The sequence below is a fragment of the Melospiza georgiana genome, chromosome Z (assembly GCF_028018845.1).
Source record: "Melospiza georgiana isolate bMelGeo1 chromosome Z, bMelGeo1.pri, whole genome shotgun sequence".
Lineage (NCBI taxonomy): Eukaryota > Metazoa > Chordata > Aves > Passeriformes > Passerellidae > Melospiza > Melospiza georgiana.
Window position 1 is genome coordinate 74,583,443 of NC_080465.1, and position 16,383 is coordinate 74,599,825.

General features: G+C 43.3%; 2 protein-coding genes across 5 annotated transcripts in view; one reads left to right on the forward strand and one right to left on the reverse strand.

Annotated features, from left to right (window-relative positions):
• DNAI1 (dynein axonemal intermediate chain 1) overlaps positions 1-12,900 on the reverse strand; it is a 135,738-nt gene extending 122,838 nt beyond the window's left edge. For both annotated transcript variants that reach the window (XM_058043987.1, XM_058043986.1), the window contains exons 1-2: positions 12,819-12,900; positions 834-890 (exon numbers count right to left, since the gene is read on the reverse strand). In XM_058043987.1, the coding sequence (XP_057899970.1) occupies positions 834-890; positions 12,819-12,851 (90 nt within the window). In that variant the 5' untranslated portion in view covers positions 12,852-12,900. The remainder of the gene's footprint in view (positions 1-833; positions 891-12,818) is intronic.
• Positions 12,901-13,457: 557 nt separating this feature from the next.
• The window catches only part of FAM219A (family with sequence similarity 219 member A), a 91,864-nt gene continuing 88,938 nt past the window's right edge, over positions 13,458-16,383 (forward strand). For 2 of the 3 annotated variants that reach the window (XM_058043993.1, XM_058043994.1), the window contains exon 1: positions 13,458-13,655. In XM_058043993.1, coding sequence (XP_057899976.1) covers positions 13,596-13,655 — 60 coding nt within the window. In that variant the 5' untranslated portion in view covers positions 13,458-13,595. The remainder of the gene's footprint in view (positions 13,656-16,383) is intronic. The other variant, XM_058043995.1, reaches the window with a different exon arrangement.

Consider the following 16,383-nt stretch of genomic DNA (forward strand, 5'->3'; position numbering starts at 1 on the left):
CCCCAAGGGAGCTGAAATGAGGCAAGCTGTAAGGAAGGTCAGGCACTCTGATGCACGAGGGACGATGGCTGCAGAACAGTTGTTTGTGATTTAATGCTCCCTACATGAACACCTGCATGTAGGACATTTATCACATACTATGTGATGCCAGTTAGTTCAGTGGCTGTTTCCCCAAGTGAATCAGATAAGTAGTATTATGGTTTTAACATTTTTATTTATGATTTTAATTTTAAAAGTAAATAACTTTCCATTTTTAAATGGCGAAAAGAGGAACATTCAGTGAGACTTGTGATTTGTCCCAAGAAAGTGAAAAGCTGTTTAGCAATATGTCTGTTTAAAGGTATGTAGACTGTTCTTCCATCCCTGTCATGGATCCTCCATCCTTCCCAGTGGAGCTAAGTAAGAGGAAGGTAGATTAAATCAAGGTATTCAAATAATTTATTTGCCCAATAGTAAAAACATTATCATGAGTTATTATCAGCTAATACTTCTTTGTTAAGTGAATATGGGCTATACTTTGAATTTTCTAAACTGAGCAGATTTCTCACAGTCTAAGTCAGCTAGTATTTTGGAATTCACATCCCAAATATCTTAATTTAATCTTTTCATATTGCATTTTACCCAAATTGTGCCTTTGTTCCAGGCGATACTTTTTGGCTTAACTTGCTGGTATATTTTGCTTCTCAGTGGAAACCTACAGCAACCTCTTACTGCTAAATCAAATTATATTTTACCAACTTTATAAAAAAACACCTCATTGTTCAGACTATATCTTCTTTGCATCTCATAGCTGAAAAAAGAAAAAAACATTTTTTAAGACTTGAGAATCTTACCTTTTTTTTACTTTTACCAGCTTTTCCTGCCTTTCCTCCTGAAGGTCCACCTTGGCCCTAAAGTGAGAACACATCCAATGTAAACTTCCAGAGCACTTTCTTTCTGGATTTAACAAAATCAGAATAGAAGTTGGATGCTTGCTCCAATGGTATGTTTTAAAAGCTGAGTATGCCAGCAGCGTGCGTATAAATCACTTGAAGGAAAAACAGTCACTTTTACAACACAAGACAGTGATTTTTCAGCATGAAAAAATGCCAGGCTCTGTCCTAGTACAACACTACCAGTCTATCCTAGTCTGTGATACACTCTAAATGTCATACACACATTTTAGTGCCTTGGTCAAACACACTAAAAGGCTGCCCCTGTTTTAAGTGCTTACATGGCACAGGGAGCCCAAAGACAATAGATCTACACCCATAAAGTCATGAGCACTGAGAAAACATGGAAAACACTGATGAACAGTTGGGAAACAAACCATTGTCAACCCCCCTGCACACATGATAGCACAGAAAAATTATTTTGACAGGCTTTAAGGAAAACAATTAAACAATTGTTTATAGGGTGCCTTACAGAGGGAGACTACCCTACCCAGAGTCAAGGAATAACAGAAGGGCACCACTGACCAAGATTTGTGAAAATTTAACAGAAAGTAGGAGAGGAAATGAAGAGGATCCTTTTGAGGAAATGCTGAGGGACAGACAGGACCATGAACTCTGAAGGAAGAGAGAGAGCTGGTAAATCGAGCAAAGGAAACAACATTAGAAACCTTGGCAAGAACAGTTTCAGGTAGGATCACAAATAACATTTGATGGTATGGATGAAAAAAGCAGAGGAGTTAGAAAAAAAAAGTGTTTGACTTTGTGACAGAAAAGAAGGGGATCCTAGACAAGAGGGAAGGAAAACGAAGGGGTGGGAGAGCAAGCTCCCAAGGGCTGATTGATTTTCTTCAAAAGAACATTAGAGTGTGCCTTTCAGCTCAGATCAAAGGTCCACCTAGCCAAGTATCTTTCACCAACACTGTTCAAAGAAGTGTGTCTATTCTATTCTCTCCAGGATGACCTCTTAGCTTGCCACAGAGACTTGAACCAGAAATGCTGTCCTTTTTATTCCATATCAGTGAATCTTTTTCTCCACAAATTTATTCTGTGATTTTGGAATCCATGCACATTTTTTAGCATGCACAGCTTCCACAGCAAGGACTCCCACAGTGCAACTACATGGTAATGCAAAGAACCACTGCTTACTTTTTAAGTCTGCCATTTGTTTCTCTCACCTGGTTTTCCACCTTCTTCTTCTGGAAAGCCCCACTTTATCACAACATCTATTCTTCCTCTTGTCTTCCATTTGTCTTAAGAACACTTTCAGGAACACAAGCCTCCACAGAGATTCGTACATGCCCCTCATGATTCCTCCTCATTATGAAAACTAAATATTCATTTCCACCACCTACTTTCTAGGTATTAAACAATTAAGCAGGCAGAAAGACTTTGACCCAGAATCCCAAAGCATTGCTCATCAAGCCCCATTTCTTGTTAAGTCTTGACAATAAGAACTCAGAAAAGAAATATTTTCAGAGGAGAACAAAGTTCCACAAAAATGTGAGACAGTGTTTCTGTGTTATTTCTCTTTGTACAAGCTAAGACACATAAAACTGCTGTTACTAACGAGGCACTAGAGATTATCTTTATTCCAGAAGATACATATTAAAAGCCATGAAAAATGAACAGAATGACACATTTCTATGCTTAGAAAATATGCCTCACTTCAAAATACAAATTTTTGTGATGCAGGTGGAGAAGATAAAAGTTGTAACATTTCCCTTATAGTCCCACCATGGGCAGATTGCAGAGCAGAGGCTAAGAGGTCCTGTGTCACAACCACTACTGAGATGACTGGATCATGCAGCTGGCCTGTCTCCCACATGTGATTGCTTGGCAATGGGCAAAAAAGGGCTCTCCCTAACAAGGACCTTGTTATGTGTGAATTGATGTGACTTAAACAGATTTTCAGAGCAGAATTTTATTCTGATCCAAATCAAAATCAGATTCCTAATTTTAAACATGAAACTAAGTCTACTTACTATTATCCTTTGTAAGTGGGTCTACAAAAGCATTTATCCATTAGCAAAGGCATTGCCAAGGTGATCTGAGGATAATTGGTTTTAGCAGTTGCACAGATTTCAATTAACATAACACAAAGAGTCACCTGTGAATAAATACCTGCAACAGTATTAAAATATAAAAGTGAGACTAAAGAAAAGCTACAGCTATGAGTGCATGAACAATTTTTCAAATTAACCAGGGACCAGTGGCTAGTTGGCTCTATTTCCCTTGTCTTTGTACACAACTATCATGGTTTTACAACTGGAATTTAATGATGCAGTACAAGCCTGGTATGATAGAGAGACCCTGAGGAGACTCAGGATATGGCACAGAGGAGTACAGGCAGGGCAGGATAAAGACATGGAGCACGTACTTGGCATCATAGATCCCACAGCTATAAGCATGTAACCACTTGCCAGTTAGAGAATTGCAGGTCTGCAAACAGGGGAACTGAAGAAAATCTGCTTTAGGTGTAGCAAAGAAGGAAAAAAAATAGTATATAGCACACTGAAAAACCACCACATGCAGTAATATCAGGTGTAATGTGGAGCACCAGACCAGTGGAAAAAGGGAAATATATTAGGTATCATATAAAAGAAACTGCAGGTAAAGAAGAAACTATCAAAATGGACATCTCAATCCTCCCCAAAGAAGGTCTCCAGTTGCTGACAACTTATCATAACATCCCCACCAACACCACCAGCAACGGCAAAATCAAACTATCAACTTTAGGAATCAGAGCACTGGAAAAGCAAATACAAGAAAAGAGGGAGAAACTGGGAAGCTTTTTATTTTTCTCAACAACTTCAACTGCAGTATCACAATTTTTTTTTTTTTTTGCACAGAAGTTTTTCTTATTTTCTTTAATGAATACCTCTGGACAGACAATAATGTTTAGACCAAAATTTCTGTCACACTGACAGGAAATTTTTAGTTTTATAAGTTGTGGCTTCTCTTTGCCCATAAACAAGATTTTGAGCGCAACAAAGTTTACAAACTACTGCAAAATACAGAACCAGGCTCTGAAAGTCTTAGCTTTGACCCTATGCATGTTTTTAACCTTTATCAAAGGATGGCTGTTCTTTATGACTGGGAGAGGGTATTCAAGGAAGAGGTTTCATTGCATCTGTCAGTGAGATACACCAGCCTTCTCCATGCTTCTCCTTCTTTCCTACCAGGCTCTACTTGAGGACTGTGACAGTTTGCTTTGGGGCTCCCTGGAACTAAGCCAAGTAATTCCCTACAGCAGGGAGCAAGCACATGACTGACAGGACATAAAATTATTATGTCTGGTATTTTGAACTGAAGAAACTCCAACCACTCCATCCAACCTGAACAGTTATGCTTTAGAACTACTTTGTTATGACACAGATCCTTGGTCAAATGCTGCACTATATGGACATAGCCTATGCCAAAGACATGATAAATCTGAAACGGGAGGATGGGAGCCAGCAGACAGGGATCAGTGTGGGTCTGGGGCTTTCTTCCCTGTGTGCTCCACAAAGGTAGGACAGCCATACCTGGAGCTGTCTACGGAGTTGGTCCTTAGCTTATTCTGGGGTTGTTCAGCAAAACTCTTGTCTCTTGCCCAGATAAAACATCCCTCACAATGTAGAGGCCTACTTCAACAACAACAAAAGTTGAATGACTTTTTTGTTGGATATTCTGGACTCTCGCAAGTGAAGGTAGAGACTCTAGCTCCACTTGACTCAGTACTCTATTGAAGTCAGCATGAAAAGCAAAGACATACTTTGTTCTGCAAGCATCCTTCCTGCTACTGCCACCTATGCTGCAGAAGGTGCATCCCAAAGTATCTCAGACTTTTGGAACCCAGCTGGAAGGTGGCACAAAGATAAAAAAATAAGATGAGGAAAGATGGGTTCCAAGTATTTTGGCAATATTAGCAGTATGTGAAGGTCATCAAAACTAGTAGATCTGTTTAAAACTATTACAAGAAGCAAGCTGGGGAGCAAATATAAATCAGTCAAAAATACAAAATCTTTTACTGTTTCCTAATGCAGACAATAGCACAGAAGATATTGCTGTGCTGCTTGATGAAAAGGGCAGTCCTGACATTCCTTTTTATTGGTGTATCTGTGCTTTGCTCTTTTGCTGGCTTTTTTTGCAAGCTCCTGCTCTCTGTAAATCTTTCCAAAGCCAGAACACTTTATTTTTTAATACCTTTTCTTAAAAGTTCTCTCTGCCACATTAGCTGTAAACAGTCCTTAATATCACCTAGGTAGTTTGTGTCCTGTCACCATGGCTTCCCCATTTTTCTTTTTACTGTAACAATGCATTACCCATAAACTATGATTAAAAATGTAATCCTTTTGCTCTGACAGCTATCTAAATATATCACACAGCGTTCATACAATAGGGAAGAATTCACAACCACATCTGCAATACAAATAAAAGACAAATTATAACTGAATCAACATAATGATTGTATATTCAATATTCACTAGTAAGATGCTTACTTGCCTTCATATGCATGTTTAAAATTCAACCACATTTTTGTGTCTCACATTAGCTATAGGGGAAAAAAAGTTAACTATTATTAACATCTCAAAGAGAAGCATTCAGAACCTAGAAAATGTGAGAATTAAGGTTGCCGGGGAAACATTCATTTCATTCCATTGGGCACAGGCATTATGATACACAGCTTAATTCCATAGTCCCACACTTTGGTTTTTTGTAGGTTTCCTGCCTCACTTCAGTCCTCCCAGGTCATGTTGCTATAGATTATTGGTTCATATTGTTCAGCATCTAGAGTGGTGGTGGTGGGGGGGGGGGTTGTAATCCAAAGCCTAAATCAGACATCCAACAAGGAACTAATCAATCCAAATAGTTACATTTTAGCAAATTCTAGATAAACTAAAGATGGTTTTGCTACAGGAAAAAAAAATCAACTGTCTTCCTAAATCTTCCTAATAAATGTGCTGCTATCCCTGCCTTTAATAATAATATTAATTAATGAGGAGTGTGAATAATCATGAGGAATTTATATTAGGGAAAAAAGAGCAGACAAAGTTGCTAGGGAACTAAAGAACAGGCAGGAGGCATTGAGGAGTTTCTCACCTCCAGGTCACCATCGTGACTCTGACCACTCCAGGAGATGCTCAAGTGCTCCAGAGAAAAATGCCAGAGTCAGAATTAATGGAGGCTAGTAATGTTTACTCTGATGACTATCTTACATTAAATAAATTAACAGATTGCCACACTTACAACAGCAAAAAGATATTAGAAGCCTGCGACAGTCACCATACTTTGATAAAGGCTGCAGAAGACTCAAGTTACTGTTTCTTTCTGGATCTTTCTTCCAGGGTGTGTATGATATCAGCATATAGGAATTCTTCCCTGGGTCAGACGTCTACTATGCTACAAGACAAATTGACTATAGATTACAGCAAAGATACCATAATTCAATAGGATAATAAAAATGAAAAGAGGAAACAGATAATAAGTGATGTTTTAAATGCTATTTAATATTCCTTTCCCTTCTCACAGTTCCCTCGATCACAGAGGAGCCACCAAGAGGTACAAATAGATGCAAAATTAAGTCCTTCAGCAGGGAGTCTTTCTGCTGCTCAGCTATTCAACAAGAACTTCCAATTGTATTTTGGGTAGGATGTCTGGATAATATATATTTAATTTTTCTGCAGTCATAAAATAGGAAAACAAAAATGAGAAGAAACTACTGGTGATTTTCTAAAGACCATTGCTTGTAAATGAGAAAGAAGTTTGAAAAGAAAGCCCTACCAGGCTGGCATTTCATAAGAGGTATCATATTTCTGCATTCTAAAAGAAAAAGATAGTGAGGGGTACCATCAAAGACTTGCAATGTTTAATAGAAGTTTTGACCTCAACTCCCTAGTAATATTACCAGATTATCCTGCAACGAAGAAAATAAAAAAACCGCACTCAACCATACATTCAGGTCTTGTTCTGGTTTACTGTATCTACATTTTTTTCACATTGCTCTCCTTTTTGCTGGTGACATGACAGTCACTAATTGCTGATCTGAGAATCATTAACTGAATTTATACAAAAGAGACAGGACAGGACTACCAGTACCTATTGCTATTCTTGACTGAATATTAAAAGCTCTGAAGTTTTTTCAAGTCTGTTTGCTTCTGAACTGCTTTCCCTGAGCCTTGCTTTTCAACTATTTTATCATTTGCTGCATAAATCCTCTGACTTGTCAGTGGCAATTCCAGTGGTAACTAAATCATCCTGGTGACCTAGGAAGCAGAGATTTACTCTCAAGAGCCAGTGTTCATTTAAAACCAGATTGAATCCTGAATTGGTGAGCATAGAAATCCTCCTGGAAAAACGTGTCTATTCCTCAGGTTCAGCCCCAAGGCCAGCACTGTCTATCCAAACAGGAGATGCAATGATTGTTCCCACATGTGCTGCACTGCCATCCAGGATAAGGGTTGTCACTGCAGCCTTTGCTGACTGGTACATATCGCCGAACGGGGTCTCTGTACAATCACAAACAGGACAGGACTGCTAGGAACACATCTTGAGCTGTTTTGGTTTCATTTCATGGTTATGACAATGGGAAGATGCCATCAGCTCAGGCAGCAGACTGAGACATCCCAGGCAGTGGACCAAGAACTTAATGTTACAACTTTAAAAGTTTTTTGACCAATCACACAAAGCAAAAGCACATTGACAGTAGTTCTATCTAACCACCATAAGCACACCTACCTTTCGTTAAAACAATGCTTGCTTATTTTGGAATACAATACCTGCTTGTAAGCCTTAAAACACAATGCACAGAGCTCCATTATTAAGCTTAGAACTTCCTAATATCTCACTAGATATATTTTTCTGAAGCTTAGGGAGTTATTCTAGTCAAGCATTAATACACAGACCATTGTTCTATTTGTCCTTACTTTTCTACTTCTTACATAACTTTTCTGCTGACCTATCTTATGGCTACTGCTTATCTCTAATCACAGCTCTGCTGTCTCTGAGGCCTGCCTTCTGCAGCTTTCCCAAAACCCTCTGATTTTAAGGATTCCCACAGTACATCTTTCTCCCAAACTGCCCCTTTCAGACTAGATCTTATAAAGGGTCACTGTATGGTGAGGAGCCAGACACCACTATTCAGTGACTCCTTGAGAAATGTAAAATTTCCACCTTAAAGCATAAGGGTGGACAAGTAGACCTGGATTCACAGATCCAGCCTAAAATACCAGAGAACTCAGTAGCAGTGATGATGCATGTTGGTCGCTCTGACAAGCTGAAGTTCAGTTCATATTAAGATAATTTTCCAAGAGCTGAAAATTGATTACATATTAATGAAATACTCATCAGGGCAAATGACAAACCTAAACTGTATTTTTAAAATATAATTAAAGAGACATTCCTGCAGCCTTTTTGCTCCTCATGCTAGCTGTCACCATAATACAATCAGGCTACAAGGCTGAGCAATCACAGAATGCTCCTGTTTAGTTCATCTTCCTGAGCAGCGACAGTAATTTCCACTTCCTCTACAGCACAGCACAGAGATTAACTAGAATTGTGGGGAAAATGTAATGCACTTGTAAGGTAGTAATGCACTTGTTGGATTCTAAAAGAAAGAGGTAGAGACATTATGAGAACTAAGCCTGGCACTTCTATAAAACAATTTTGTAAGTTTCCTGCTAGCTTTTTATTCCTGTTTTGAATATTAACAAACTCCATAGTAAACCACCAGTTGGCACAAGGAGCAAGAAATCACAGCATGGAAACAAAGTCACTTGAAGCCTGCCCTATAGCAGATATTTATTTGCACACACTAGGGATGCCAATTTAAGAGCTATTTGCCAATACATTCTCTAATGCTTTCTGGGCAACACTAAATGGAATGTTTGCTTTATACTCCATGGATATGTTAATGCATGTGTAAGAACAAGTAAGCACCTTTAAAAGCCTTCTCAGGGGAATAAAAAAAAAGAAAGTAAGAAAATACTAAAACAGTAAACTGTGTCTCATTGTTTTCTGTATTTGGGGAAGAGGTCTATTTGTTTCTTTTGTGACTTGCTGAACAGCAAAGAAGCTGTTTCAATGTCAGTGGGTGCAAGACCACACGGGTAAAAAGAAATGCCTCTCTGTCCTAATTCAGACCCTTTCTTAGCACTGCTTAAGTGATCTGTTCCAGCAGTGGGGTCAACCCTAACTAGTAAGATTGAACATTCTGGTTTTGTATTTTAAATACTAAATGCACGGCAGATCTGCTAAGGAGGCAAAACAAGATCTTGCTTCTCCTTGAGGTGGGTGCAGCCACTGAGGTACACGCTAGCACAGGGTGTTAACACAGCTCCTTGAGCTACATAGGAAAGGCACAGAAATCTGAAACAAACACTTCCAACCTGTCAAACATTCAAAACAACCATCTCAAAACCACTGGCCACTTTCTCTCCTCACCCAGGACCCCACACAGGACTGACATAAGACCAACAGAGTGCTGTTCCCTGCCCTAACACTTTTGGCTTGCCCATGCACATGCCACACATCTCTGCTGTTAACACCACACTTCTGAGTGTCCTGCTTGCCATGCTCAAGACCTCATTTTTCATGAAAGCTGAGAATCTGATCAACTCATTCCCTTCACTCTGATGCAGGAAAGTTGGCCTATGCTTTTCCATAATTCCACATCCCTACAAAAATTGTTGAGCTCAATTGTGCATAACGTATTTCAGATATGAAAGGAATGGTGTTATTGAAGTACAGAACATACATAGGTGTTATTTCCAAAGCTGCATTGGAAGCACAAAGATCCAGACATAGAGCACTATTTTAAGACTTTGAACATTGAAACAGTAAAGTTTCTTATTAATGTACAGAAATATATGAAAGCCTACAGGCATTTATAAATAAGGCTTGGTCAAGTCAAGTAATTCATCCAGAACACCACAGACTTGAATTCTTATGATCAGCCCAACTTTGACATATTTTCAGCCATCAGGGGGCTGGAGTCTGAGCTGGAGGCAGAAATCATCTGGATAAAGAAAAAAAGGAGTGAAACAAAGCAAGAAACTGATGTTAGAGGAGAATGCAGATACAAGACATGCACAGAAGAAGAACAGATACCCCCACATAAGGAGGAGAAAAAACAAAACAAGAATTTATCACTGAGCATGTGAAGAACATGGAGTCATGAAAGCAGAGGAGGAGCTGGAAGTGATATATGGTAAAAGGGAACAGGTGAACAGGTAAGTATCCCAGCTTTGAGAACAATGTCAAGAAAAAAATTTTCAAAGTGAAAGCAGTCAGCAGTGAAAAACATAATAAAGAATAAAGCAATATACAAAAAAAACCCAAACAAACAAACAAACAAAAAAAAAAAAAGGAAAAAAAGCACAGGGAGAGGGGGAAAGAGCATAATACTACAGAAGAATTCTTGTCAAGAGTTGGAATCTAAACCTTGACCCAGCAATTAGTTTTACAGTGGCCACTATGGCCAACTAGATATCAAACATCAGGCCCTCAAGCACAAAGGCATTCATTCCCCACACTCCCAAAGCCACTGAGATGTCATCTGTACTCTGAGTCAGGGAAAATGAGGGAAAATTGTGTAGTTGAATACCTGTGGACTCAGAGGTAGTTCCACTGAGTAATTCCTCCACTGCAAGAATATTCTAGCAGATAAAAGGATGTGAAACAGCAATTAGATTTAACAAGCTCAAGGCAAATATAGGAAATGTAATACAGGACAAGTTAAAATTATTGCCTTTTAGGTTATTGTGATGAAAATTATGTGAAAAGTCAAACATCCTCAGTGTTTAAACAGCTTATGATGTTTCAAGAGCTTTAAAATAAAAGGAATGCCTTTACAGCACATTAAGTTTTTCAAACATGCCAATCGAAGCCTCTCCATTTCAGAGTATTGAGATAATGGCTACTAAAAATGATTGAAAATATTTATGTGGAAATTCTGAAAATAAAAGAAACTGAAATTCAGAGCAAGAATTTCATCCTCAGTTTAGTTCACATCATTATTAATGGGTTTTTTACAATTTTAGCATAAATAGTTTTATTGCCTAGGACTGAATGTGGGTTTTGATTCTGAGTTTGTGTCCTTTGAAAACTTTATAAAGCTGTTTGTATCTTGATACTTATTAGTACTTACTAGGGGACTAGGAATGTCAGAATGATCCTCTCACTCTTGCTTACATGCCTGCTAACCCTCCTCCCATCAAGCCTAACATCAAGTGTGTTAGGATTGATCTAAAAATGTTAACAAAAGGGTTTTATCAGCCAGGCCACCATCCACTTTTAAATTAAACCCTTTGATAATCCAGTGGCAGACAAGACCCAGGAATTACTCAAATTAACCTGAGATTTTTATCCTAAAATCCTCCTAAAAGAGGGTGCATGCAGACATGCCTACACAGAGCCCAAAGGATTACAGTGAGGTCTCACAGACAGGGACCCCACAGCAGTCTAGGTTTAGGGCCAGGAAGGGTAGCAAATGACCACCTTTCATTGCTAGAGCTGAGCAAGGACCAAATAGCAAACCAAAAGGAAAGAGACAAAACTCACAGCTGGGTATAATTAAAATAATTTTTTAAATTTTTGTAAGAAAAAGGATTTTGTCTGCTCAGTGTCTCTGGGAGATCCGCGGGCAGGCTGGAGACACCTTAAGTGCATTATGCCCTGCCTTGGAAGGGGTGCTGGATACTGCAAGTGTGATGAAATGGCCTGACAGTGTCTGAAGGCTTTGTAGTCTCACAGGGCTGAACAGGATGGTGACAGAGTGAGGGGTGCTGCAGCTTTGGGACAGGCTGGTTTGAAGAGCTGTGTAATGCCACAGAACTCTCAGGGCATCACGGGCAGCTGAAGGGACAGCATGACACAGCATGACACAATATGATGTAGCCAGGACTCGACAAGACCAAGAGGGCCTGTGCTGACTCCACTGCCACAGCTCTGTGGGGCAACATAAGCTGTCACTTCAACCCCTCAGCTCTGCTTAGTAGCACCTGGGGGTATTGGCAGATTGTGAGGTGGCCGTGAGCCCACAGTGTGCCCCTGCTGCCAGTGATATCCTGTGGTGCATCAGGTGGCCAGCAGGTCAAGGGAGGTGACCCTGCCCCTCTGCTCAGCCCTGGTGAGGGCACATCGGGAGTGCTCTGTCCCCTTCTGGGCTCCTCAGCACAAGGAAAACAAGGAGCTGCTGGAGAGGATCTCGCAGAGGCCACAAGGATGATTTGGGGTCTGAAACATCTCTTTTACAAGGAGAGACTGCATGTCCACATGCACTGCTGGCCCTGTTCAGTCTGGAGAAGACTGAGAGGGGATTTTATTAATGCGTCTAAATATATCAAAGGTGGGTGACAAGGGGATTGTGCCAGACTCTTTTCAGTGGTGCCCAGTGACAGGACAAGGAGCAGTGTCCATAAACTAAAACACAAGAAGCTCCACCTCAACCTGAGGAAGAACTTCTTTACGCTGAGGGTGGCAGAGCAGCTGCGCAGGGAGGTCCTGGGGTCTCCTCTCTGGAGACGTCCAAGCAGGATGTGTTCCTGTGTCACCTGCTCCAAGTGGCCCTGCCTTGGCAGGGGGGGTGGGCTGGGTGATCTCCGGGGGTCCCTTCCAGCCCTGATGGTTCTGTGAACGCGGAGGGAAAGATATGTGCTGCACGCAGTGACGTCACGGGTGGCAGTTTGGGGAACGGTGACGTCACCGCTGGTGTCACACCACGGACACCGCTCAGAGGAGGGACCGAGGGCAACAGGGTCACACCGGGGCTGCACAGCGACCTTCCCTCTGCTGGGCTGCCGCCTCCCGCGAGGCGCCGCGGTGACGCCATGCGGGTGTGACGTCACGGCGCATGCGGTGACGCCACCACGGGGCTGCTGCCACCACAGGAGAGCGGCAAGCCCTTACCTGCCGGCGCTTGTCGGCCGCCTTGGGGGGCATGGCCGTTCCTCAGCGCAGCGAACGGCCCTCGCCGCAATCCCGCGCCCGCCCGGCACGCCGGAAGTTGATGGCAGCAGCCATGGCAACGCGCCGGAAGTGGCGGATGGACCCGGCCATTCCCCAACTCCCCCCGCTCTCCCCTCAAGGGAGGAAATGGTACATCCCAGCTGCCGCTGCAAACAGAGCGCCCCGGCCCCGAGAGACTGACGGCAGGCCCCACCCCTTAATGAATATTCGAATTGGGCGGAGCCATTGGAAATGAAACAGCTGAGCCTCGACCTGGTGACCGAGGTCCCTCCCGCTTTATGAATATTCAATTTAGGGGGCAGGCCTCGGGGAATGGAGTGACCGGGCACAAAACTGGTTGTAGTGGTCGCGCCCTCGCATGACTATTCAGAAGAAGGCGGGGACGCAAGGAGACCACCGTTCGGTAGCCAATGACAGCGCTCCCGCCCCTCATGAATATTCATATATGGCGGGGCAGCGGAACCCCAGCATCCGGGCCCCGAGCGAGGGACAGTGGCTCCGCCCTTCATGAATATTCAGAAGGGGCGGGGCGGCGGCCGGACCCGGAAGCGGCGCGGCTGAGTCACGGCGGCGGCGGCGATGAGGCAGCCGCAGCCGCGGGCGGTGTCGTTGTCATTGTCGCTGTCGCTGTCCCCTCTCGGCGCCTGAGGAGCCGCCCGCGCCGCCCGCCCTGCTCCCCGTGCTCCGCCCGCCGCGCTCGGCGCCGCTGCCGCCAAGATGATGGAGGAGATAGACCGGTTCCAGGTGCCCGCCGTGCGCGCCGAGATGCAGCCGCTGGTGAGGGGCGGGCGGGCGGGGCCGCGCTGTGCCCGGGTTGAAATGACCCCGGTGCCGAGGGGGTCGCGCACACGCCCCCGGGTGTCGGCGCTGCGGGCGCGGCCGTGCCGCCGTTATATAACGGGATGTCCTGGGCGCTGCCGCCATCCTCGGCGGGCCCGGGGCCGCTGCTGTGTCATCCCGGGCCATCCTCTTATCCTGCCCCTCGCCCCGTCCTCTTCTCCTCCTCCTCATCCTCCTCCTCCTCCCCCGGTGTGTTCTGGAGTGCCGTCGGTAGCAGAAGCGGGCGGGGGCAGGCGGGCGGCTCCGCTGCTGCCGCGATGGAAACGCCGCTCCTCCCGGAGCATCCCGGGGTGTTCTCTGCCGCCGGGCACGGGAACGGCCTGGGGACGAGGGAGAAGGACCGGGGAGCCCGGTTGTAGGCGCTGAGGGCGGCTGGGCTTTTAATTGACTTTACAAGCTGGGTGAGGTGTCTGTGGAGGAATCGGGCGGTGTTTGTGCCCAGCCCGGGCTGGGAGCTGCGCGGAGCGATGCTCCCCGGGGATAGCGGAGCTGCTTGGGGTGGGTCTGAAGTTACAAGCGCTGTGAAGCCGCAGGACCTTCTCCGAGGATGATTTTATAGCCTGCTCTCGACACTAAGCTGCAGTGAGGAGATGCTCATCTTGTGTAAAGTCCAGGTGTTCTGCAAAGAAACATCAGCCTCTCTGGTCCAGCCCAGTTGTTGCGAGATATGATGGTGGATTGGGCAGCAGTGATAGTAAGCGTAGGAAACAGTTTCCTTCAACATGGAAGAATTACAAAGAAACATCACCATCAAATTAGCTTTGCTCACATTAGATGATTTGTGCAAGGAAAGCAATCTGTGAGGGTTTGATGCTGTGCCACCGCATGTGTTTTTCATACCAGGATGTTTTTTTCACGTCATAGACACAATTATACTCAATTAATGAGCTCTGAAGAGCCTGACATAATGGTTACACTACTACATGGGTCTCTGGGGAATCTTTCAGAGAAGGAAGTCTGCAGGCTCAGAGGACTTTGCAGATGTGTAAGTGGGCAGGTAGAGTGGTCCTGGGCTTTTGATAGCTTTTGAAATGAAGCTTATGAAGGGTTATGAAGGAAGGCCAGCTGGCTGGCAGCCAGGGGAGATGCTAGACCATCATCAAGTAGTGCAACACTTCTTATGAGCTTGTAGCTGCATTGCTCCAATGCCCCAGGCTTGTTTGCGTATGTGTTGTGCCCCATCTGCCTGCCACAGACCTCTTGAATGTGTTTGCCCATTTCTGTTTTCTGCCTGGAAGAGGTACTGTTGTGTGTTCCCCTCCCCTTACTCCCATCTTCCTCAGTCTCTGCCTGAAGGTGTGTTATTAATAACCCGGGGCCTGTTGAAATACACTTCATCTTGGCATTAAAGTGAAAGCTGGATAATGAGCTTCCTTGCTCAAGGTGTTGATTCCTTCTGGCACCTGGAGTAAGCAATTCCCATCTCGGCATCTGATTGTGTGAGACAGGCATATGAATTGTTTGGGAAGGTGGAAGGAATTTCAGTGAAATACTTGCACAGTTCCTTTTGCAGCAGGTGAGGATACGTTGTTGCTAGGTTTGTGTCAGCACTGAAGCACTTTTGAGATTTCTAATATATCAGACCATACGTTATTTAGAGTTGATGTAAACACAACCTTGGTTCCTTGTTGCAGTTAGTGTTTGTAAGAAGTTGAGAGCACCATAAATGTCTTGTGAACAGAAAAGCTCTTCAAGGTCTACAGACTCAAATTATCTTTCAGTGGCAAGAAATACATTTCTCTTATTGTGGGAGCATTGATAAATTCTGAAAATATGCTTAGTTTGGGTTACATCCTTGGTTTGGTTGTTTTTGTTTTGTTTTTTTTTTTGTTGGTTGTTTCTTTGGCTTCAAACCTTTGTGGTGGGCAAAAAACTGTCCATACAAGCTGATATGGGCTTGTTGCCTTCCCGACTTATTGTTTTTATATAGGAGCTCAACAAATGTGACAAGAGTGGCCATCTTTATTTGTTTTATTGAAGCCATAGTAGTAGAAGTAGCAAGTTTGAAAAAGCTGTTGCCAGACAAAACAGTACTCTAAGTGTTTTCTAGAAAGTCCATGATAATAGTGGAAGAGTGGAATTTGCAGATACATGCATGTTTGTATGAACATGAACCAGGCAGAATCCAAACAGCGTCTCTGGTCCAACCCAAAGAATATGATGGTGGATTGGGCAGCAGTGATAGTAAGCTTAGGAGACAGTTTCCTTCAACATTAGAATTAGAAAATTTTCACTAAGAGCTTTAACATTTGCATTAAAAAATACTCTGAATCTGTGCTTCAGGTATTCAGTTCTTTTTGACTACTGGAGCTCATAGTGAAACCTGTTGGTTTTGGGGGTCTTGAGTGTTCAGGTGTCTACACACACAATTGTTGTGACTGGGTGTATAGGATTTTTCCACAGGCATGGAAATGTTGACAGTGGTCTCAGAAGTGGGATGTAGCAAGTCTGGTACAGCATTTCTGGTGTGTTCCTCTGCTTTGTAGCTCCTGGTGTGTACTTTGCAGATAGGGACTAAATACTTGCAAGAATCCTTGCCAGTCTGGGATTTCTCATATTAGCTTGTTTGGGTGATGCAGTTCTGGCCAGTGCTGCTTAGTGCCATTACAGTTACTGTGTGTCTGTCACTCTCCCTCCCTTTCTGTACTTTTAAGGTTGCAGTTTA